This window comes from Pararge aegeria, chromosome 16, assembly GCF_905163445.1.
Source record: "Pararge aegeria chromosome 16, ilParAegt1.1, whole genome shotgun sequence".
NCBI classification, from domain to species: domain Eukaryota; kingdom Metazoa; phylum Arthropoda; class Insecta; order Lepidoptera; family Nymphalidae; genus Pararge; species Pararge aegeria.
Genome location: NC_053195.1, coordinates 7,967,513 through 7,992,481, shown reverse-complemented (window position 1 = coordinate 7,992,481; position 24,969 = coordinate 7,967,513). Strand labels below are relative to the sequence as shown.

At 34.7% G+C, this 24,969-nt stretch overlaps 1 protein-coding gene across 1 annotated transcript; it reads left to right on the top strand.

Annotated features, from left to right (window-relative positions):
- The first annotated feature begins 5,824 nt into the window (after nt 1-5,824).
- On the top strand, nt 5,825-23,343 carry LOC120630537 (methanethiol oxidase). Its single transcript, XM_039899790.1, is given in 12 exon segments — nt 5,825-5,923; nt 9,469-9,623; nt 13,353-13,538; nt 16,579-16,738; nt 16,829-16,940; nt 17,371-17,500; nt 17,502-17,569; nt 17,979-18,076; nt 18,288-18,472; nt 18,935-19,084; nt 21,394-21,512; nt 23,088-23,343. Coding segments are annotated over 12 exon segments (1,422 nt in total). The 5' UTR covers nt 5,825-5,913; the 3' UTR covers nt 23,137-23,343.
- The last annotated feature ends 1,626 nt before the right edge of the window (nt 23,344-24,969 follow it).

The window sequence follows — 24,969 nt, the reverse complement described above, 5'->3', positions numbered from 1 at the left end:
AACTTCAAACGTAGAACTGAAATTCAAACATCACTTTCCAAATCAATATAACGGAGAATTGAACTAGGAAGATTTCGGTTGCAGTACCTACACTAAGTGCAAAGTACCACCAGTGAAGTAAAATTAATAAATAAATAAATTTCCACCACGCTAGCCCAGTGCGGATTGGTGAACTCCACACCCCTTTGAAAACATTATGGAGAACACTCAGGCATGCAGGTTTCCTCACGATGTTTTCCTTTACCGATAAAGCTAGTAATATTTTTATTACTTAAATATAGTTATATATCTATATGTTTAATTAATTAAAATATTACTTGTGTTGATAGTTCATAATTTAGATTAATTTAATACGTTAGTTTAGTAAGACACATTTATTACCAAACGTTCGAAAGATGCCAATACAAATGTATTGTAAAACATTTGATATCGGCAGGTGGGTAGGTAGTTATAGAGAACATTACAAGAGGTGAGACGGGTTCACGCCCGCCCTATGTCACTTACGCACCTAGTACAAGGAGCGATGAAACCGATATATAGTAAGATGTTTTTTCCCCATACAATAATTCCTTACCGGGAGTTACCTGAATTGATCTTATTTAATTTAGCCGGTCAACTAAAATAACTGGTTTGGTCTTATAAGTACGAGGTCCTGAATTTGATCTCTGGTAGGTGTAATTTAGGAATTTGCAAATTTTCGAGTTTCTCTAGTCTGGTTTTGTGGGTGGCTTAGAGCCCTGGCTAGTTACCACCATCGTTCCGGCGAAGAAACGGATTGCAAGGCCTATAATTGCCAAAACCCTAACAGGTTTGCCACTATCTCAGACTGCATCACCACTTACCATCAGGTGAGATTTATATATTTTTTTAACCCACTAAAAGATTTCAACTTAGGTAGTGGATTTAAAAATGTGTAAATATCAGCGATGAAAAAAATACTATTAATTAAATTTTCTTAAAATACCTATTTAAAACACCTATATAATAAGTAGATTTACTTTAGCTGAAAAGAAACTTAAACATGCTAAAATTTGTCTGGGCCTGACTTCATTTATCACATGTTCTCATCATTAATGCTAATTTATCAATAAATAGGGCAAGAATCATTTGACTTAAACAGTGTCATATATTCCAAACTAGTATAGTGACAATGTGGTGAACTTTTAACTTAGTTACACGATAATAGAAATAAAACCCAGTCTACCTGAAAATGTATACCTCCTCCACAATCCTTCCGACATCACGGAGGAAAAGTCATTGGGGAAATTCGTGGGGAGCGTCGCACGGCGTGTTTTCAGACTCAGTGCCGTTCGCGCTCAGGCCGCGAGAGGGCGCCGTGGAATCCGACGCGAGACCACGTGACTTGTTGCTCGCCGGCACAGACGCGCAACCTTGTACCCCGCGAGATAATGTAGCAAACAACTGTCATGCATTTTATATCGAATCCACTTAACAAACATGCGAAACCACTCATGATACTGACTTTCATAATTGTGGTCATACTGACTGGTTTCATTCTACGAGCTAAAATCAAACAGCACACAAACGTTAGCTACGACATTGAAAACGAGCCTATGATAAATGCGACCACAGAGCCGAGGAAAACGAGAAGGAAAGAATACCTGTACCGCCTCTTGACAAATACGACCCGTTCGCTCATACAAATGGAAATAAAAGCCAGGAGACTTGAGGAAAATATGCGTAGGATTAAGGAGAAGACTGCGGATTTATTGTGGAAGAATAAGGACAAAGCATTGTGGCATATATTGTTTAAAAATATTAGTAGACACATTTCAATAAGGCACGAGTTCCATCAACATTCCAGTTTAAGGCGGATTTTAAAAGATACTAATACACATACGCACAAACATAAATTGGGGTGGCGAAAAGTGTTGGCGCGACGCTAAAGTTTAGCAAGAAAAGAGACTATGAGAACTTAATGTGAATAAACTATAACATTATTTTTTAATATGTGTTAGCTAATTAATGGAAACTCTGTATGAGATACAAGGTGTCTGGTGTTAATGGATTTTAACTTAGTGCAACACTGAAAAACTGTAAAAATATTAATATTCGAAGTAACTGTAAAGATAAAAACTGCCAACAATAAAGTTTCAAGACCTAAGGTTAGTATTCAAATCTGGTATGTGATCTTTGATTTTGTTTTAGAACATTAAAAGCGCGTCGGCAAATCTTAACTCCTAAAGACATGTTAACTTCTCCTTTTTCTTTTAGGTACTGAATCAGATGTGTCTAACTACTTCTTTGTACAAAAATGTTAGTAAACATTTTATTCCTAAAATTGTTTCTTGCAAATAGTTTCTTGTTTTGTAAACATTATTCAAATATAAGTGAAATTATTGGATGATGAGAGAAATCCGGATATTTAAGAAGTTTTTTAATGTGCTAGTATTAATTATTTATTAAAGTAGCAGTAGAGCTTTCTGTGGCAGAGCTTATGTTGGGAAGTACTACCGCCATGCTTGTTACTGCGGCTGAGCAGCATTGCTGTGTTCCGGTCTGGTTGCCATTGTAATTACAGACACATGTCTTAACACCTATGCTTTAGGTTGATGGACTCAGGGCGGCCCTTTGCCGTTGTTGTCTCTAAGTTATTTACGCATTCGACGAACAAGAAAATAACGTTTTTCATGTATTTTGCGTAGGAGACGCGGTAAAAATTTCTCATCATCATATTACAACCTAAAACCGGGCATGCGGTTAAGCAATAGTCCACCACCCTGGTCCAGTGCGGATTTGTAAACTCCACGCACATTTAAATAATAAATAAATAAATATACTACGATTAGCATAGCTTGGTGTGTTATGGGTACTAAGATGACTGATGAATAATTTTATTAATAATATACATAAATAATTTTAAAATACAGATAAACACCCAGACACGGAAAAACATTCATGTTTATCACAGAAACATATTCCAGCTGTGGGAATCGAACCCACGGCCTTGGACTCAGAAAGCAGGTTCGCTGCCCACTGCGCCAATCGGCCGTTAAAGAGAGAACATAATGGAGAACTCTCAGGCGTGCAAGTTCCCCCACGATATGTTTCTTCAAGCAAAGTATAGGTGGTGCCAGCTGGGATTCGAACTAGGCCCCCCTTATGACTATATCACTATAAAAATTTGTATTTACCCAAATTGCTACGAAATATCCCTGTATCCTTTTAAATTATGTACCTACTATTTCTGCGATCTTCTTATTAAGACGTTATTGCTTAGCATCCTTTGATGCATGGTGCTCATGTAGAATAAACATAATATAAAGCTTTCAATTTCATATTTTATTTCAAGTTTCTTTTGAAGTGAACTAGAATTGAATTCCTTCTACCAGATTTTATTTTTTAAGAAATTTTCACAGCCAGTTAACACTGTTCTCAATTATCTAAACACATCCTTCAATTATCTAAATTTATTTTGTAATAATAAGGCTTAGTTCGTTTAAAGAACATTGGTATTTATTTTCTAAGTTACCAAACGATATATTTTTAGCTGAATTAGTAATTTGCGAAAATATTTTTTTTTTATTTTTATAATCGTTTTCATGTCCATAAATTAAAATATAACGCGATTTATGTAAATCCAGTGAATATCAGGGAAAAGGCTCGATTTGCAGATTTAAAAAAATAATAATTACACACTTCATTTGAAGACACGGAATTACATAATGGAATTATTATACCAAAATTAATATACAAATTGCAAATCTAACCTTCAAGTTGCAAATCGCAATAAAAAGGTGAAAAAGTTATCATGTTTGCATTAATTTTGATTGTAGCTTATCGGTTATCCGTTTGCAAAATACACATATGTGTTTATTGACATAAACACATTTGTGTATTTTGACTGTAGATCTCTGCAGACTTGGTTATAATCCATATATATATTTATTTTTTATTCCCCTACAAGGTATCCCTTGACTGCAATCTCACCTGGTAAGTGATGATGCAGTCTAAAATGGTAACGGGCTAGCCTGTTAAGGAGTATGGTAGTCATACTCCTAATCAGTTTCTACGCGACGACGCACCGTAATACTAAATCGCTTAACAAGCCACGGCCAAAGCCTCCCACCTGACCAGACCAGAGATAATTCAGAAATTATAAATTCCCAAATTGCTCCTGCTGAAAACCGTACCCATCACCCGCTCACCGTTGCGCCAGGAAGGTCGTCGGAAACAAAATACTGTTCATTTACTAAACAAAAACTTCAGTAATGAAGAATTTAGTGTTACGTTAATCTTTTAACTTAACTATCTTAACAGTATAACAATTGGTGTTACCTTAAAAATAATAGCACCTCTTTTAAATATGCCAGTTCCATTGAGATTTGTGTACATCGGAATTAGCAATCAGAAAGTCTAAAACAATGATTCATAATTTTTTTTTTGAACCTATACCGTACAGAGTAATTACATAACACAAAATCAAAATGACACTGACTGAGCATTAAATTCAGAGATCCTGGAGACGTAATCCTGAATTATTAATGCATCACAAGGTTCAATGGTTAGGCTTATTCCTTAGAGGTACACTAAAATGGAATTTTATCTTAGTAGAAAAATCTTTCGGAGCTAATAAATATTGTGAGGACAGTATCGCAAAGTTTTTCTAGTTTTTCTTTTTGTCTCTCTATGAAGGTTGGCAATCATTAGGGAATTTTTACTTTTCGAGGGAAATTTGACCTTTAGTTGATGTGGCAATGGGCACGTAGCTTGTAGTTTAAACATTAGAGTACCTAGGTGCAGAAGTGACACTAGCATGGCTAACATAGGCAGGAGACAAATATTATATCCCCCGGGGAAAGGATAAAAATGTATCTTCTCCCACAGCTTTATCAACCCTTAGAGCACTGGCGCACAAGTAAATATAATATATGTGTAATAATAAACGGGCTTAAACATCCTCTTTTTCCCGCCATTTAGCAGGTGGACACGTTAATTATATAAGGGATATAATCGGGGATATAATCGGGGATATAAGTTTTGTCTCCTGCCCGTGCTAGCCCTGCTGCTAAAGCACAGCATCAAGGAATACGAGAGGTTTATCCCCGTTTATTATTACACGTACATTATTTGGATATATAAAACTAAAGATCAAATTGTATCCCATCCCCAGGGAGAACGAAATATCTAATGGTTATGGCAGGTACAGTAGACTGTAGATGTACAGACGACATCAAACGAGTCGCAGAGAATCGCTGGACACGTGCGGCTCACAGGAAAAAATATTTCTATATCCCCACTATATGTATCTATATTATGATGTTCTGTTTTTCTTCTTCTTCTTCTCCTCTCACTGCCTCTCCTTCGTCGTCTATTATGATGAGTCTGTGTATGATTCAGGTAAGATCTGTTTATTCCGCTTGGTGACTGCGGCGTCTTTTGTGTGTAAGTTATGTTGGATGGGCCTGGTGTCCCTGAATACATTTGAGTATTTGATGGTTATTGTGTGTTTTGTACGCGCTGGTCTGGTTCAGTATTGTGTACAAATACAGTGTCCCCAGAACTTTGCTGAAAAAAAAAAATATTAACAAGTTAAATAGCAATTTATGTTATTAACAGTTTCACTATATTTTTTGCCTGGGACAAATACATCGGTTAAATGTGTAAGCACAAAACGCTATTCTCCTTTGAGAGATCAACTATTCTCTGCAATTATATTGAATGCAATGCAATAGTTAGTAGGACAGTCATTCTTCGCGACTATAGCAATGTTATAACTATATTGATTATACTTCATGTTAAAACGAGATAGATATACGGTACCTAGAGTGAACTAAAATGTTTCTTTGATATCTCGCTCTGAATACGCATCGGCTATCGGCTGTCATCGGAACCGGTCGTTTTGAGACCGGTGGCTGTGTTTACTTTGTGATTACGGAATTTTTATCAAAAATGGCTTGTTGTAAGTATATTTTGCCTATTTTCAGTGACTATTAATGTGTATTTTTAACTTATTTTAAATACCTACTGAGTGCTTTTAGCTCTAAAGATGTACGTAATACCTAACTACTATGTACCGACACGTAGATTTATTTTATTTACATATTATTTATACCTCTTAGCTGAATGTAAACCGGTGTCTTTTATTAATAATATTGTAAGAGAAACGTATTCATAAATAATAGAAGTATGGAACAAATAACACAAAAGTTGTCAGTAAATTCATATTTAATCACGAGTATTAGACGGATCAACGATAACAAGTTTTTTTTTGCATCCGTTATAATAACGTAGTTCTCAGGAAATTAGGGAAAACTGGCTGCAGACCACATAAAATTAAAGATATTAATATCTTGAGTATATTATATGGAGTCATAGTAATAGTTAAGGACAGTAATTTTAAATGTCGTTGATTCAAATCTTACCAGATGGGTCGTTCCCATTTCTAAAACATGCTTTGCATTGCTTAGTTGGAGCAAAAAGTCAAGTACGAGTTTCTGTCGTCATTATGACCGCTAATATTATCAAAAATGATGTAACTCTACAGACTACAGATGTGGTGTATGCAAGGTGCATGTTAATGAGGAAAACGTGTTTGTATTTAAATAAAAGTACCTGTCTTTAGATGATATCCTTATATCAGTCGTAAGAAGATTCAGATCAACAGCAATATAATATTGGACGTCAAAAATCATAGCTTATCTTAGCTTAGGAACAATGCATAACAATAAAATGTTGACTCTTTTATCGTTTTGACCTTTCATATTATCATGAATAAAATGGACTGTCAAATTAAAGTTATACTAAGTACCATAAAAGGCAATTTACACTGAATAGTATACCGCAACTTCATTTATATTTAACATTCTACTTTAGAATAACAAATTTAGCGCAAAGTAGGTAATTAAAAAAATATTCTGCAAAGAACATACACACTTTTAGGATTAAAGCAAAATAACCAAATTTTTCATTAAATTAGCTTTTTAAATTAAATACAAGAGTTTAGAGCATAACAACGTAAAAACATTATAATTCAGTCTTTCAAAGAATTCCTGACCTCTGTGAGTTGGATATTTAAAAAAACAGAACTTTAGTTAAAGGCGCAACTATATGTGGTTATGTAGTGACGTTTGTGTAAAGGTTGCTAGAAGTCATCTTTCCACCTCTGCCGTCTACTGACACTGCTGTTAACTGTTTATAGATACTGCAATATATTGTCAATTTTTTTTTTTTTATCGTTTGTCTCAACACCGATCCCATAGCTAGCTAGCCATCACGTACACAACAAGTTCAACATTAACATTCTGAAAACATTGTTGAAAAGAAGAACATTTTGACCACCACCATCAACAACGCCATCAAGTATAACAAAAACAATATAAGTGTCGATATTGATATTAGTGCAAGAAAATTAGTTTTGGGCAACCAATATCTACGTGTTCGCTAACTATGGGGTCGCCCATAGTTTCCGACTAGGTTGATATCAATGAAGACAACACATTATTGGCAATAATAACTTTTTGTACACGACCATCAACAATGACCCATTCGTTGTCTAAAACGTTCAACGTCAACAAAGTAAACACATCGGTTCTTTTTCAACCGCAACAGCGAGCGTCAAGATACTACTTTCCCCGCATGAGTAATACAAAAATAATTACTTTTAGACCACTACCATCAACAGTGACTCTATAGTTAGCGGACATGTTCAAGATTTTCATAAAGAATAACACAATGCTGAAAAGGAAAACCACCACGTAATTAGCAAGTAGGGACCACATTAAATATTAACAAAGTAACAAGTACATTGTAAAAATGCTTTTTGAACAAGATAACGTTAAAATGCAAAAGCTGATAGTCTTACACTCGAAGTGGTTTGTAAATTACTCTTGCCTCGGGCAATAACATCAAACGTCGTCAAAGCGACGCCCGGTATAATTTCTATTTACAAACAACTGAGAGGTAGGTACGATACAAGATGACTGCTTAAGAAAATGTTTGTATAAAGATAAAATAAAGTCTTAGTCGATTTAAGCAGATGTTGATTTTCATAAAGGTAATGAAAATAAAATTATAATTGTGTTTAAAGTAAATACAACAATTAACTATCCCATTTTATTTGAATAAGTTTTTAAAATTTATATCAATATTAAGAAATTATAAAATTTTGACTCTGGTAGATTTTGTTTTCCCAATAAAATGATACTCAGTAAAAATCAAAAGATATAGCATACAATTCTAGCAAACTGTAATGACCATTGTTTGTTTAAACTTTGGTAACAAAGCAAGCCTTCGAGTTAAATAAACAATGCCCCATGGCATCTAGCATTTAATAGTATTATACGGAATGAAGCAGTACTTTATATGCAAGCTATGCCTGATGTGATTACTAAATTGCATGGGGCAAGAATAGGTACCTCACTGTCGGTTCAACAAATGCAGCGCTATTACATTCTTGGTAGATATACAGCTGTTTGTTTGCACCGGATTTGTGTAGTGTATTCTTTCAAAAACCTATACTTCAACAAATAATTTAAGCGTCTTTCTGTGATTCTTTGTCAGAATGTATAAGTTGATTTTTAAATGGAAGCGTAACACAAGTGTTTCAAGTTTTATTCGTACAAATCTTTCGAACCAATTATTTGATTTTGATGGCATGTATAAGGGGATAAAATGGTGTTTGAAAGATGATCACCGACGGGTTTATATGAAATTCCTAATCTACAGTTGTAATAAATTAATATTGTAGATAAGTTTTTTTAATAGGGGATTACGGGGACGCACAATCAGTATTAAAAGTTATAGTAATCGATTATTCTTTAATTCATAATCACCCCCGCAAACCAAAAAAAATTTAGCAAAGTAAAAATAATGATGTTGCAATGACTGTTAAATTAATATGACAACTCGACATTTCCCCAAAGAAATTCATTTTCCCAGTGAATTGAGAATCCAACAAAAACGAAGGGGGGAATATGAGACAGTTTTTATTTGCTTGATGGGATCGCGAATAAGATTGCAAATGAAAATTGATTCGCCAATGTTTCTATTTTAATGCCTCTCTAGTAATACTTGTAGCATGTTAAACTATTGAACATAAGATCCTGAGTCAGGTTGGGTTCTAATAATAGGTTCTTCTCCCAAGAAATTCTTAATACTGACCTATGTACTAACTGACATATTATCATAATTAACCTCTCTCTTTTAAGAGAAGACAGCGATCAGGCTTTAGTTAAGGATGATGATAATTTTATCATCATCTTTAAACTCGCGTAGTCAATATTCTTATGGTACCTGTAGACATAGGTAAGTTTTCTCTAATATGTTCCTACACTGGAGTTTTTTATACACTTCGATGCATATTGAAATGGGACTGGGTTCTATATAAGATGTAGGTCTAGGGATAATTCCAAGCAAAACACGTATACCATAAATTAATCCAAGGTTCCTTCTAAACAAATTTCCCGAGCATACGTTTTCCTAACGTTAATAATTCATTGTGTTCAGGTAAAGGCGGGCCGGGGTATGCGTCCCCACTTGACGCATTCCGTAACGGCCCCAGGGAGGAATTACTTTACGTTGTTTGTGTGCAACCAGACCAGACGAAACAGGACTATCTCGCTACTGTCGATGTAGATCCTAATTCACCTACATACAGCAAGGTACATGTATAAACATTTTTAAATAGTTTATGTAATAAATTAAATATTTAAAAACCTCCGACATTCATTATAGTGTACATTATTCTACTAGTCAAGCCTTTTCATTTTATACCCATGTTCAGAGAATTGTTAAAAAAAAAAGATGCCGTTTTGTTTTGCCATCTTAGTCCGATTTTCATCAAACGCAGCTATGAACACTCCTGATTAATACGCCGATTCTAACGAGAGGATCTAACGAGAAGATGCCGGAAAGTCACTCAGCAGTTGCTCTTATCAAGCATCAACAATTGAAGTTTTAACATTCATTTCTCTATCTTGTGAAAGATGAAAGCGGAGCCGTGCTTCCAAGCAACTTTATAAATTTATTCATATAAATTATAACATAGTATAGATATATAGATTCTTCGCTAAGACTTATTCACTTGTTGAGGCTCTTCACTTTCTCTTTAATAATAGATTAAACTAAAACGATACCAACAAAAAAAAAAATGCATTGCGAGCATTGCGGATATTTTTGGTTCTACAAAATATATTTTTTTTCTATTTACTTTATCATATATTATTATATAAAACCACTAGTTGTACCCTGCCACGCTTCGCTGTGGCACATTGTGATTGAATGGTTGAGAAAAATAGATGAAAACATCCTTGATGCGTATTATATATCATGCTAAAATTTCAGCCCGAACATTGCAGAACTTTTTGAGTTTTTGAAGCCAACATAACATTTTTATATATGTACTTAGATATGTGTTTTAGCACTAAAGATTTCCCTCCTACTTCCAGAGGCAACCAGTATTATTTGGTTATATATACAGTATAGTTGCAATCATTGACTGCAAATCTTAAGTCTGTGGGAATATTAGTATAAAATTTTTTTTTTTTTTCATTAGCATCCCCGTAACCGATTTTGTGATTTAAACTTCACTCAATACATTCTTGTTTGCTCGTAACATAGCCCAAAAATATTCTGTCCAAATTTCATGTCTAATAGAGTTAAAATTCAAAATTTAGTTTTTTATGATTTTTTCTAATAATTAACGCCCCCGCTATACACTTCGGAGATTTAACACATAAAAAAGTTAGGCATATATCCATTAAGTCAATGTATCCTCTACATGGATGCAAAATTCAATGCAATCGGATGTATAGTTTGTAATAGTTTGAACGGAACAACCGTAAAAAACTCTATTGATTTATATATATTATATAAAACCATTTGTGAATACTTATCATAAGGATTCTTAAATTAAAATTCAAAATACGCTGTGTGTATTTCGTAAATAAGTAATGATTACATAATTTCATATACAAGTCAATAAAAACGAACTATAAGTTATGTATTTCCCACTACTTTGACGACCTCTGGCGCAGTCTTATTAATTATTACTCTAGTACCAAGAGCTGGACCCAAGAGACACGTCTCTGTAAGCTATTACAAGTATTCTTGAATCGTTATGAAGGTATTCATAAATTTTTATCTGAATATTTTTTATTTAATATGCGCATCGAGGTAACCGATGTCAGTTGCATATTAATTTGCTTATTGTTAAATCGTCTATCAGAACTAATATAACACCCATTTACATAAATAGTATGTAAATGTATACGTCGTAGTTGTAGCGTGTCTCTGAAACACAGTCGCTAACTATGCACCAGGCTTGGAAAGCTCAAAGTCAGTGACTGTTTAAAGCATCCTCTTTATCAAACTAGAAATAGAGAATCCATAGAAGTATCAGCTATCGACAGAGCTAAACAAGTCACAGAGCTGAAGGAAATTAAATATCACTTGTTTTGATGTTAAAGGAAAACAGTGCAAAAACTGGCATGCTTGAGAGTTCTCTATAATAGTCAAAGTCAAAGTCAAAGTCAAAAATATCTTTATTCAAGTAGGCCCACCGGTGGCACTTTTGATGCGTACATAAGAATTACACGGTAGTGAGATGATGGCGATAACCACATTCGTAAACTTAAAACTAAAGCTACGAGGGTTCCAAACGCGTCCCGGTCTAAGAAGAAGCCCACAACAAACTTAGCCGGTAGTCTCAAAGACGTGTGAATTCTAACTAATACAATCCACCTTTGGTCAGCGTAGAAGACTAAGGCCCAACCAAGGCCCGTGCCCTATATAGTTGGTAATGATGATAATGAAACGCAACGTTGGCAAACCAAAACTTAAGCCCCAAAGGGTATTTAGCCGCCAGTGTCTCTGTGTGACTTTTTTGACTCCCTGCGACTAATTTAATGTCGTATGCCCACCTATGTTGTATGCAAGATGGGCATGTGACATTAACTAGTAGCGTAGTTGTAGCGTTAAATGGATCTTACCCTCATTCGGTTAATTTGTAACTAAAATTTTTAAATAAAAACAACTCATTTTTGTCAAAATATCTGAAAGTATAAATGACAAATGCATAATTTCATACCATATCCGTGTTCAGGTAAAAATAATGAAGCCTAATAATAAACAAGCAATATGTTAATATCTGATCAAAAACTTGTTAGGTATTGGGTTTTTCTTTTTACTCGGTGTTGGTGGTGCCAAACCCCGTGCCTTGGATAGCACGTTAAACTATATGTGTTCTAAAACCCTTCCCTTCTATAAGGGACTGCTGGGCACAGACCTCCAGTCTCCTTTGAGATAGAAGGCCGATGATTTGATGGTGGATTATGATAATGACGATGATGACATTATTATACAAACATTACCTTATTGTATAATTCAATTGAAATATTACGCTTAAATGGGTCTTTTATTTTTTTTTGCTTTACTTTTGGGCGAATCAGTTTTAATATTTGCGGGGTTTACAGATTGTTGCAATACAGATATTGTGTGTGTCATGTGCACATTACACGACGGTTCGGCCGATAAGAGCTTGGTTTTGTTTGAAACAGCTGCTCGAAATTTTCCAGAGAGTTTCTGTGTTAAAATTAAACTGTAAAAACATAAACTTCATTGTTGTTACAGTACCCACTATTTTAATATGAGTTAAGTATTTGTCAATTCTAATAATAAAAATGAAGAGTTTATTTTATATTGAACAAACTAATCTCTGAAGCGATCTTTCAGATTTTAAAAAACGTGTATAAATTCGATACCTACTCCAATTCTTGATATTTCACATCAAGCTTTAGAAGCCGAGTAAAGTAAAGATTATTGTACAGTCGGTAAATATGACGCGGTTGAGTTATATTTTTTAGAATAACGGCTGAATTTTAATTTGGGCTCGCGCCTTACTGCAATCGCACACCGTAACGATTTTTTATTGAACTACGAGTTAGCCTTAACTTCACTAATTTGGTTAGTTACGATGGTGTCAAAGATGGTAGCTGAATGATCTGCTAGGGAAATGACAGTAATATTAAAACCATACCCCTAACGGTAAATACCTTGGTGACACTCACGTCTTTGTCGGTTGGGTGGTAACTAACCACTGCCGAATTGCTTCCCACCAGACCCGGCAATCGAGCCTGGGACCTCCATCTATACTATACTCTATTGTGTCACAGTGTATCTATAAATCAATAATAACTAGCTGAAGAAACAACTGGATAAAATTTTTATTCCGAATCTTACTGACTCCTATTCAAAAGCTTCCAGCAAAGAAATCGTACGAAAAATATTAATTACGTAACAAGCTTATGCAATTTACGATGACTCTTATAAAAAAAACACCTAGGCACATAATATATCTTGTTAGAATTTAAATTAAAACCTATAATCTCTAGGTTATCCATCGTACATACACCGGCAGTGTGGGAGACGAACTTCATCATAGCGGCTGGAACGTCTGCTCAAGCTGTTATGACAACCCTGAACTCAAGAGGAACTTACTTATATTACCTGCTCTTCATTCCTGTAAGGTGTTCACGATCGACGTTGGCACTAACCCTCGCAAACCAGAGCTTCATAAGGTAAGGCCCATTATATCATCAACGACTATTAATAGCATGTATATACTTACTCATTTATTGTATGTTAAAGTACCTACTTAAATATATAAGTGTTGTTATTATATATATACCCAGACAACTGTGGTAGAATGTTTTCGACATGCTACCAACCGCCAAAAGTGGAGAAGACTCGCGCGTGCAATCCAGTGATGTCTAGCGCCATGAAATTCATCTCAGCAGCCACGACCACTCTGCCAAGAGTGCACGACTAAGAAGAGAAGAGATTATATATATTAGTTTGTTTTTATATTTATTTATTAATTATATTATTTACTTTCGACCTATTTGTGTACACTAGTTTATGTATTAGCATGTAGTTATTCCCATGTATGTATTTTAATATTTGTACCACCAGCAGTCTATTCTCCTCTTCTTCTTTTTTTTCCTAATTCAAAGGTTGCCTGGCAGAGATCGCTATTAAGCGATAAGGCCGCCTTTTGTATTACTACTTGTTACGATATGTTTCTGTTTTTGTTATATTTTATATATGTTAATGTTGTGGTAAACAAATAAATAGTTTAATAATAATAATAAGGCTGTTCTTGAATCAATATGAATTGAAGTAATCGGAAGGCGTCAGAAACAGAGTAAAGAATTGGAAATACAATGGTATGGATTTTATGTATGCATGCAATTTAATAAACTGGCCAAAAATCCACACAATTTGCGTAACAACCTGATATATAATGTCAAAATAAGTAATAGAAAATCAGTGTTACCCTAATTTTTAGGGTAGCGAAATGTAAAAAATTTAACTCTTATGTGCGGCGCTATAAAAATAAATAAATAAATATACTAGGACAATAAACACGTCGCCATCTAGCCCCAAAGTAAGCGTAACTTGTGTTATAGGTACTAAGATAACTGATGAATATTTTTATACATAAATAGGTAGTAAATGCTTATAAAATACAGATAAACACCCAGACACTGAAAAACATTCATGTCCATCATACAAACAACTACATGGTGCGGCTTAAGCCGCCTATCACGCCCTAACAAAAGTTATTATTAAACTAAATCTTACTATTAAAACTGTTAAGCAGCGCGAAAAAAGAAACAAAAATAGTTCCATTTTCATTACCATAAGGGCAAAAACTGGATTATTGATATCTAAAACTAGACTCCTTCTGTACTTCTTTCTGTAAAAAAACCAAACTTAAGTACTAACCACGTGTTTGACTTAAACCTTCCGAATCCCAGTATGCTCTTTAAACTTTTAAACTATTGAGGTTTTTATAAAAAATATGTCCCAACATCTAAGGAAAACAATCACGTGTGTATTTTAAATTCATTCAATGGCACTGCGTCAAACTCTATTCATGCATGCACTACTCCGAAAACTTCATCATTGCCCAACTCAGCCGTAATTATTATTCCGCGGAACACCACATAGTTCTGAAGTGAAATTACTCGCTAACTATCTCCGTTGAGCTCATCCCGAATCTGTCCTTTAACTATGAACATTCCAACTCACGCCGAACAATTTCAACTCTTTAGTGACTAGTTATTCACTTTTTGTTTGGATTTACTAATGATAAAAAGCAGCAGTACAGGGTAGGTTCAGTCGTACATTGGTTCGACAAAGCCATCTAGAAGAAAAAATAGTGTGGTAAGTGGGGGGTATGCACCCAAACTTCGGGCGCCAATTTGAACCTTATGTCATTGTGACACGTGCGTCACGTGTAAAGAACACGTGACGCTGTTTGTATGTCGTCATTTACCCCGGAATCAAAGGTGTCGAACTGTTGTATATGGTTTTTTTTTATTCCACTACAAATTTGCCCTTGATTGCACCAGGTGACTCTAAGATGGTAGCGGGCTAGCCTGTTTGGGAGTATAAATAAATAAATAAATATAGATATACCGACACAAATCGCCTTATATTATTTTTATAAATAATATACATAAATTCTTATAATATACATATAAACACCCAGATACTGAACAACATTCATGTTCATCACACAAACATTCTCCAGATGTAGGAATCGAACCTACAGCTTTGGACTCAGAAGGCAGAGTCGCTGCCCACTGCGCCAATCGGCCGTCAGTATGGTAGTCATACCCCTAACCGGTTTCTACGCAACATCGCAACGAAACACTAAATCGTTTAGCGGCAGGTTTTTGTCGGTAGAATACCTCCTTAGCCACAGCCAAAGCTTCCCACCAGACAAGATACATAGGTATATATATCTTAATACTACGGTGGGTAGTTATAAGTTTTATAATTATCATCATGTCCAACTGCTAGGCGCAAGCCAAGCTTCATAGGAGAGAGGTACTAAGACCCAATTTTTTTTTTTTTAAATATCTTTATTAATTAAATAATTGTATTACAGTTTATATCTTAGTTACTAGCCTAAATTAAACAAATAAATAATATATTACTTCCAGTTTATTTATTAATTAAAAGATATCTTAATTCTGTACACATGTATGGCCTGGAGTCGAAACAAGGACCTTGACAGCTATAGACAAACATATTAGTGTTTCAATACCTCCATGATTTTTTTAACCGACGAAGATCGATAGTCTTTTAAATCTGGTATACACTGCGAGCAACATTCGAAGTAATTGGAGTTTACTACACCAATCATTAAGCAATATAACATTTGTTTCTGCATTAGAATATATTTTCTTCTGCTTGAAAACCTGAATTGAATCCATTGATATCGCCACACCTCTAGCACTTGATATAGGATGCTTCTTATACACCAACTATTAATTCAATTTTCTAGACATTCATTTGTTTTATTTTTACCAATGAATACAAATATTAACTGGGTCACTGTTGTACGACATAGTCACCGTATAGAATATCAGAAGGTATAACTTAATCCAAGATTGTTTCAACGAGAGTCATTTTACCAATTTCCTACACGATCTATTTCTGCGTCCGATATCTTAACGAATAAGTAAAAGAAACTCTCATTCAATCTCTACAAATGGCTTAGCGAACCCTTATCGCATGTTCATGGCCCGAAAATCTTATTACCAGGTAATCGACGGCTCCGAGATGAGGTCATTCAACTGCAGTTTCCCGCATACGGCACACTGTCTGGCGAGTGGTGAAATTATGATTTCGACGATGGGCGATGAGAATGAAAACGGAAAAGGGGACTTTGTGCTCATCGACGCGAAAACATTGAAAGTGACAGGTAAACGGTTGAGACCTTTCGAGTGCTTTGATGTGGGGGAGATAATTTGATTGATTTTATAGCCCGAACTGTAAATAAACTACGTTTTAGGGACGTGGACGAAGGGAGAGAAACTCGCCAAATTCGGCTACGATTTTTGGTATCAACCTTATCACGATGTAATGGTTTCCTCCGAGTGGGGTACTCCGAAGTTCTTTAAAACGTTAGTAACAGTTTATTTTTTTTAAATAAGTAATATAATTTTTTTTAAGTGTTATGTCATTTAATAACTGGATATATATTGTAAGCGAAAGTTGTTTTATGTAATTCTGTTTACTTCTCACAGTAGTTTCTACGATGCCATTATAATGATTTTTTTTAAATAGTCGCCTGCGGTTATGTCTAACTATCGCTTACATCTTGGATTCCATCTAGAGACAAATCAGAGCAGCAACTCATTTCGAAATATCCGGTAGACATAGATAACGGCCTATATTCATTTCTTTACCAACAATATAAAAACGTTGCTTTCATACTTTTTGTCTCTAACTTAGCTTAAAATGTACGAATGCATGAATTAGCCCATTATAACACCAAAGAAATATGAATAAAAATGTCGAGTAAGCATGTATTTTAAATGAACTATTTTACAGAGGTTTTCATCCTGATGACATTGCTAACTCTGAAAGATATGGAACATCCCTAAATGTATACAAATGGTCTACCCGAGAGCTACAGCAAGTTATAGATTTAGGGAGAGAGGGATGTGCTCCACTCGAAATTCAGATTCCTTCATGATCCTAAATCCGCAGAAGGATTTGTTGGGTGTGCCGTCGAGGCCAACGTATACAGGTAAGAGATTTGAACAGATTTATTTGACAAACGAAATAAATTGTTTATTTACGTATAACAAAACGTTTCATCCATTTTGATGGATATTGTTCGTACAGCTACGAATACCACAATTATTTCGGTAACTGGTTACTAATCAAAAATATTTTATACTGGTTTGTTCGTTCATTTAAATATTTTTACTTGAAATTTTTTATATATTTTACTCTGGTTTCGCGCAATCGTTTCAAAGAAAAGAGTAGACATTTCATAATATCGAAGAACCTATTACAATAATTTTAATTGGCAGTTCATGCTTGATTCAATATATTTGTCATTTCTGTACGTATTCGTGGAAAATGAAATAAACCTACTTTTATTAACGATGCTGCTAAAATAATATCTCATACAATATTTTTGCGATTACAAGGTTTTTTAAATCTGACGATGTAAAATGGAGGACTGAAAAAGTTATCGATATACCAGCCAAAACAGTTCTAAGGAATGGTCTGGAAACAAAACTGAACGGTAAAATGGTTTCATTTCTTATTTTATCACAAATGTCTTATTAAAACAACAATAATATTTTAATAATAGGATCTTCATTGATAAAATCACAAAATCTCGTGCCGTGTTGTCTTTAGGTTAGTTTATAAATTTTCGAATTACCCCCTGTGAATATAAATGATGAAAGATGTGAGCAAGCAATGAATTAGTAATTAGCTATTTAACTATCCAGGTCTAATATCTGATATACTATTATCACTGGACGATAAGTATTTATATTTCTCATGCTGGCTACATGGTGATGTGAGACAATACGACATATCGGATCCGAAGAGACCAAAGCTCACTGGTCGAATCCAATTAGGCGGTGACATCGCAAACTATGGTCTAAAAGTAATCGAAGATAAAGAATTTAAGGCAAGTATAATATCAAAAACTCTTGTTAATTTATTTCTTGGTATTTCACTTACATTTTAGGATTTCGTCCGCTTGGAATTGTCTGTCTCAATGGGATTTTCTTGATTTAAAATAGAGATAATATACTTAGACGTTAAAGTAACGACCTGAAAATAAGCATGCATCCATCTCCAGTACGCGACTTATACAACAAAAAGTAATCATACAAAATTTAACTTCACTGGTTGAATTAACAAGAAAGCTAAAACACTATGTAAGACTATTTCATGTCTAAAATAACACGCAACAGAACGTACGAAAAGGGGTGAAACTTTGTACTCTCATCCCATTTTAACTTAAGATGGGTATTACTGAAAAATTCTAAGGTATAATAAATAATTATTATAGAAGTTGGGACACAGAAATATATATAGTAAAACTCCGGCAGAACTATCTCTATTAAATATACTTTTCCAAATAAAGGATGAACAGAAACCTGTTTGGGTGAAAGGAAAACAGTTGTTCGGCGGTCCCCAGATGCTTCAACTATCTTTAGATGGAAAACGTCTATACGTTTCTTCGTCTCTTTACTCGCCGTGGGACAAACAATTTTACCCCCAAATGGGGCAAGAGGTAAACTTCCACTATTACTATACCAAAATTGTGGTCCTTTTTCATATTTAGCAATACTATTCCCATAATTAAATGAATTCATATTATAAATAAGCCTTATAGTAACTTAATTTAAATGTGATCTTGAATAAACTAAAGTGAACAAATATGCCTAAAAATGAGCCTTTTAAAAGGGGTTTAGTTGTTTTTTTTTTCTTGAATATTCATTTTTTAAAATATTTGCTGCAATAGGAACGTCTTCAACACTAAGAAATTGCAAGTCGCTTACGTGATTCAGCGACTTGTCCTTTGTATTATGTCATCATTGCCAACCCATTACCGGCCCACTACAAGGTAAGGGTCTTCTCTCAGAATAAGGAAGGTTTACGCTATAGTCCACAACAGTGCGGATTGGTAGGCCTCCCACAGAACCCTCCTTTGAGAATGTTATGAACTCTCAGGCGTGCAGGTTTCCTCAAGAAGTTTTCATTCACCGTTAAAGCAAGTGATATTTTAAATCACTAAAATCAAAAATCCACATAGCTTCAATAAGTAAGAGGTGCAGGGAATCCAACTTAGTCACTCCGAAAGAACTCTAACTACTAACACGGCAGTCACCGCTTATTTTTTTTAATAATAATAATATTTATGCACAATACACACATCACATTGCCATCTAGCCGAAAAATAGGCGTAGCTTGTATTATGGGTACTTAAATGACTAATGAATATTGTTATAACTAATAATGATACATAAATACTTATAGCATACAGATAAAAGCTCAAAGACTTAAAAACATTCATGTTCATAACACAAACATTTTCCAGTTGTGGGAATTGAACCCACAGTCTTGGACACAGTAAGCAGGGTCCCTGCCCACTGCGCCGGCCGCCAATTAGCCGCTTATTGGTTAGGTTAATATGTTTTATCTAGCTAGGGAAAAATAGATAGCAAGTAGTATGAATAGTTACCAAATAATAGAAAACCGATACATTGTGCAATGAGATGCGAACGTGCGAGAGAAACAAAAGGATGTTCCCAGTTCCCACTACGCCCCTATATAGTAGTTCTTTTTGTTGCCCGTTGTTAATTGCTTTGCTGCTTCGTTTTACAGGCAATTTTGATTCTGTTTTTACGTAAAGGTTTATTTTTATTTGTATTTACAGTTTTGTGAATCATGTACAAATGCAAACAAAGGAAATTACCTATCTTATTTATAGACCTATCCTATTTTTAACTAATTACAATATCACTTGCTTCAACGGCGTAGAAAACAGCATACCTGTACCAGTTCTATATAATGTTCTGCTATAGGTGGAGTACGACCCCTTTCATTGTGGGAGGAGACCCGTGCTCTGTAATGGGCCGGTAATGGTTACCCATGTCTAAAGTAGGTTTTGAATAGACATACTTTGTCTAGTACAAGTTCTTTAAGAACTTTGCTTTTTAGGTGAACAATTTCATTATGCAAAAAATATTTAAGAAAATTTCTAAGCACTATTTACTTTTTTTTGTTTTTTTTTTAATTCCATGACAAGTTACAACCCTTAACTGAAATTTCACTTGGTGGTAAGGGATGATGCATTCTAAGATGGTAACGGGCTAACTTATTAGGGGTATGTCAGTTATATTAAACCCATACAACGAATCGGTTTCTACGCTGCATCGTGCCGGAACGCTAAATGACTTAGCGGCAGGTCTTTGTGGGTTGGGTGGTAAGTAGCCACAGCCTACCAGACCACAGAAAATTTAGAAATTATAAATTCACAAATTATAATTTATAACTTCCCGGACGGGAATCGAACACGGGACGACCAGCGTGAAACCACAGCGCTCACCGCTGCGCCGGGAGGTCGTCTAAAAACTTTATAGCTGGCTGCGAATAAAACTAACCAAGCAAACTTTCTTTAAAAACTTAGCTCTGCAGCAAAACAATTATAGAACAGTTTTTACAGAATGTTCTCAAACGCATCTATAGCCTTAGTACAAGATTTACTCGCTCGCAATCAAGAAGGCGTTTTCGTCAAAGTAATATTGACCCAAGTTCACTCATTTTAGAGTCACTAATCCTGTACTTCTGATTTTTGTTTTATGAACGTTCTGTCAAAAGCCCGAGCTAAAGATTCGTAGGCAAATTTGAGCTTTAATTCAATCTGGATACAATCAATTTTACCCTGATATTTTAGAATTTCCATTCTCGAAAACGACGCCTCGAATACGAGCGAGCAAATCTTGCACGATTCTAATACGATTAAACATGCAGTCGGGAGATATCGCTTCCTTGCTAGGATGGTGATTTAATATTGATTTGCATTTTATTATAATTCAGGGAGGCTGGATAGTGAAGTTGGACGTCGACACGGTGAACGGGGGCATAAAATTGGATCCAGACTTCCTTGTCGACTTTGGTAAAGAACCCAACGGTGCGGTACTGCCGCATGAAATGAGGTAACTCATTAGCATTTCATTTAAATATTATTATTTTTATTCTAAATTTCATTTAAAAATAATGTTACAAGAAACTTTGGCGATATGCAATTTACAAGGTATCTTTTTATTGTCTTCTATCAGCTGCTTAGCCATAATCTATCCAAAATGTATCAGTTTACAAGATGTGTTTAAATAATTATATTATTATTCATTATTTAAAGGAATAGTGTTAATTATATCTTATGTATATATTTCTTGTGTGCGTATGTATGTCACTGAACTCCTCCTAAACAGCTGGACCGATTTGAATGTTTTTTTTTTATGCGGTTGGGTGGTTTAGATACACAAATCAGCCCGACAGATGGCGCTGGGGTCTAGTCTAGGTCTAGGGCTAGTTATTAAATAAATTGCTCGAAAATGTTTAATTTCACCGAGTACATCGTTTTCATTTAGTTAATTCAGAGGAGTTAAGTATTGCCAGTAGTACATAGTAGGTACTCAATAACAATACATTTTAATTGTAATTATTAGTTTTTTTTATAGAAATAATTGACGGACCAAGTACATGGCTCACCGAATGGTATATGGAAAACCACTACCCATGAGAGCAACACGTCGCAGTGCATGCAAGGAACCTTTGCTGCAACATGCCGCCATGTGTCCGACAAACTGAGGCATAGGCGTTAAGCCAGAAGGAACCTTTCCTGCAACATGCCGCCCTGTGTCCGACAACAGGCATAGGCGTTAAGCCTCATGTGCCTGTAATTGCACCAGCAACCGCATCCTTCAGACAGGAACACAGCATTGCAACAATGCTGCTTAGCTGCAGAAATCAGCATGCCGGCATTACTTCACCGGACGGCCTTTGTCACGAAAACTATTACTTAATGTAGTAAAAGTATTAAGTAAAGTTTAATGTCTACTAGTCCGCGCGCAAGTGTTTGTCACCTAAAGCCGTAAATCACAATACTGTCAGATGTGACTAGCACTAGCGCTCGAACTAAATCGCTGTAATATTCGCGATAGATGCAATGAGTCTTATAAAATACTAGCGTACCCAGCCCGCTAGATTTTGCTTTATTTTATTTAAACAATAAACTTACATCATTAATTTTTTAATTTAAGTCTCATAATATATTAAAATATTTATTTCTCTCCGTATTCATTCTCTTCTATTCTGTTCTCGAGCGAGTGATCATTATCTACACCCATGTACACCCAACAATAGAATATCATCATAGTAAATAAAAGCTGTATTTGACAGGTCCAGAATAGGAGTGCTCCGATCGTCACCAAACTTTACTCGCCAGGTCAATCCGGAGATTCCCGTTTCATTGAAATCGGTCCAGCCGTTTCGGAGCCTATACGGAACATACCCACACACTTTCTCTTTTATATATACCTATAGATAGATAGATAGGTTTCAATATGTGAAATTAATTATTTAAAATTAATAATATTTCATTTAAAAAAATCACAGGATAGCCCTGTGATTTTCTAAAAATGCCCCTGTTATCATTTAAAATATGAATACACAATGACATTTTTGTAAATGTATTACTCGTTTGTAACCAATCCTTATTTTTCCCCTAGATATCCTGGAGGTGACTGCACTTCGGATATTTGGTTAGCTGAGGATTAAAGCGAAATGTATAAACGAAGCTGTGCCAATATTTTTATATGCTAACATTGTCCTTTTTATTGTAAGCAAAATAATATGCATTTTATCTGTATGTATACTAAAGGAAGAAAATAAAGAATTCTAAAAAGAGTAAGTAATGTGTCATACAAATTTTTAGTGCTTTTTTATGAATAAATATAATAAAATTATGAATAAATATATAAAAAATAGCGTTATTTATATATGCTGAGAATCCTATTACCACGGACTCTTACCTCTTTCAACGAAAAATCTTTTATAACTAAGTTTATGAGAGCTTTGGACTAAAAGGAGAATGTTTTGATTGACCAAGCTAAGAAAGAAAAGACCTTTATCTTATGGATAAAGAAACGTAGTAACTACAGACTCACCAATAAGTACTGTGACCCAAAGGCGAAAAGAAAATATAAAATAAAAAATGATACATTTTTCTTTTTAAACTTGCATTTGCTCAAAACAACATTATATTAAACAAGACTAAAAATATACATTTTAGTCGTAGTTAAACAACAAATACTATTTTTTATACATCAATCAAATATACAATAGAGTTAAATTTTTCAATGCGTTTTATTAAATTGTCAATGAAAGTATTACCGTAGGTATAGCCTTATTTCTTAGTTCAGGGCCAATTACTAGTAGGTAATAAGTATCCAACGAACATCTATGGATAAAGAAATATTTAGCCATTTAAAAAGTCAAACTGATGTTACGCAGACCATTACGTGGGGAAAACTGCCGAAATCGCTCACATACAGCCCATAAGATATTCCCTCTCGTATTCCGCATAACTGAGCCTCCCACCTACCCGTCCCTCAATATGTTCCCGGCATCTCATGACTTGCGTAATTTGATTCCACTGTAATATTAACTGTGAAAATTTACGATAGACAAATGCTAAAGAATTATTTGAATACTCGTTGAATTTTGATTTAGGGAATACTTTAAACATATCGAGTTGAACAAAACGCATTGAGTTTTTAAGCCCATCTTAATAACTCAATGCAGTTTGGGTGCATCTGTATGTGCTGTGTAGATAAATTTATCAGATAATTCTACTATGAATCTAAAGCTTAGACCTCCCGCTCGCTCAGCGCGCTCACAACAAGATGATGATGATGATGAAGAAAAAAATATCAATAAATATTTTTTTGTTTTGAACTTAAGATCCAAACATTTCAGTTATAATGCAAAAGTCAAAAAGTTGTTTACGTTTAGATGTAGACGGAGATGATTTGATATGTAGCTTACTTAAGGTTTGAAAATAACTTTTGCATAGAGAGCAACTTGAAGTTAAAATATTCATTCATTTATATTTCAATGATTGTACTCCTTATTTTGAACTAGCATTTTCATTAATTTCTCTGCAGTGAACCATAAAAGTGCGAAAACTGTTAACGAATTAAACTAATTTATTCAGCCTAAAACTATAATTGTACCGCGGCGTTTTGTTTTTCATATTTGATAATTATTCAAAAAAATATGAAGTTGGTAAGTTTTAGCTTGATTATGAACAGTTCTATAAAATTGTTTTTGTAACTACCGCGGTTGGAATTATTACATTTTCCGGCATAAAATTCTACCTCCGTCTACATTGTGCAAACAATCTCTGCCAATTTCGTCAAGATCGCTCCAGTGCTAAAACATTGGCAACCAAAGTTTGTTCGAACCTGTGACCTAACGATCCGAATTCAAACACACGATCCACAACATCAACGACGTAGTAAAATAATAATAGGTACATAACAAAAATAGCCTTAAATGTAGACGTAGACGTGTTTACTACAGCAAAGTGACGTAATGAGGCAAGGGGGC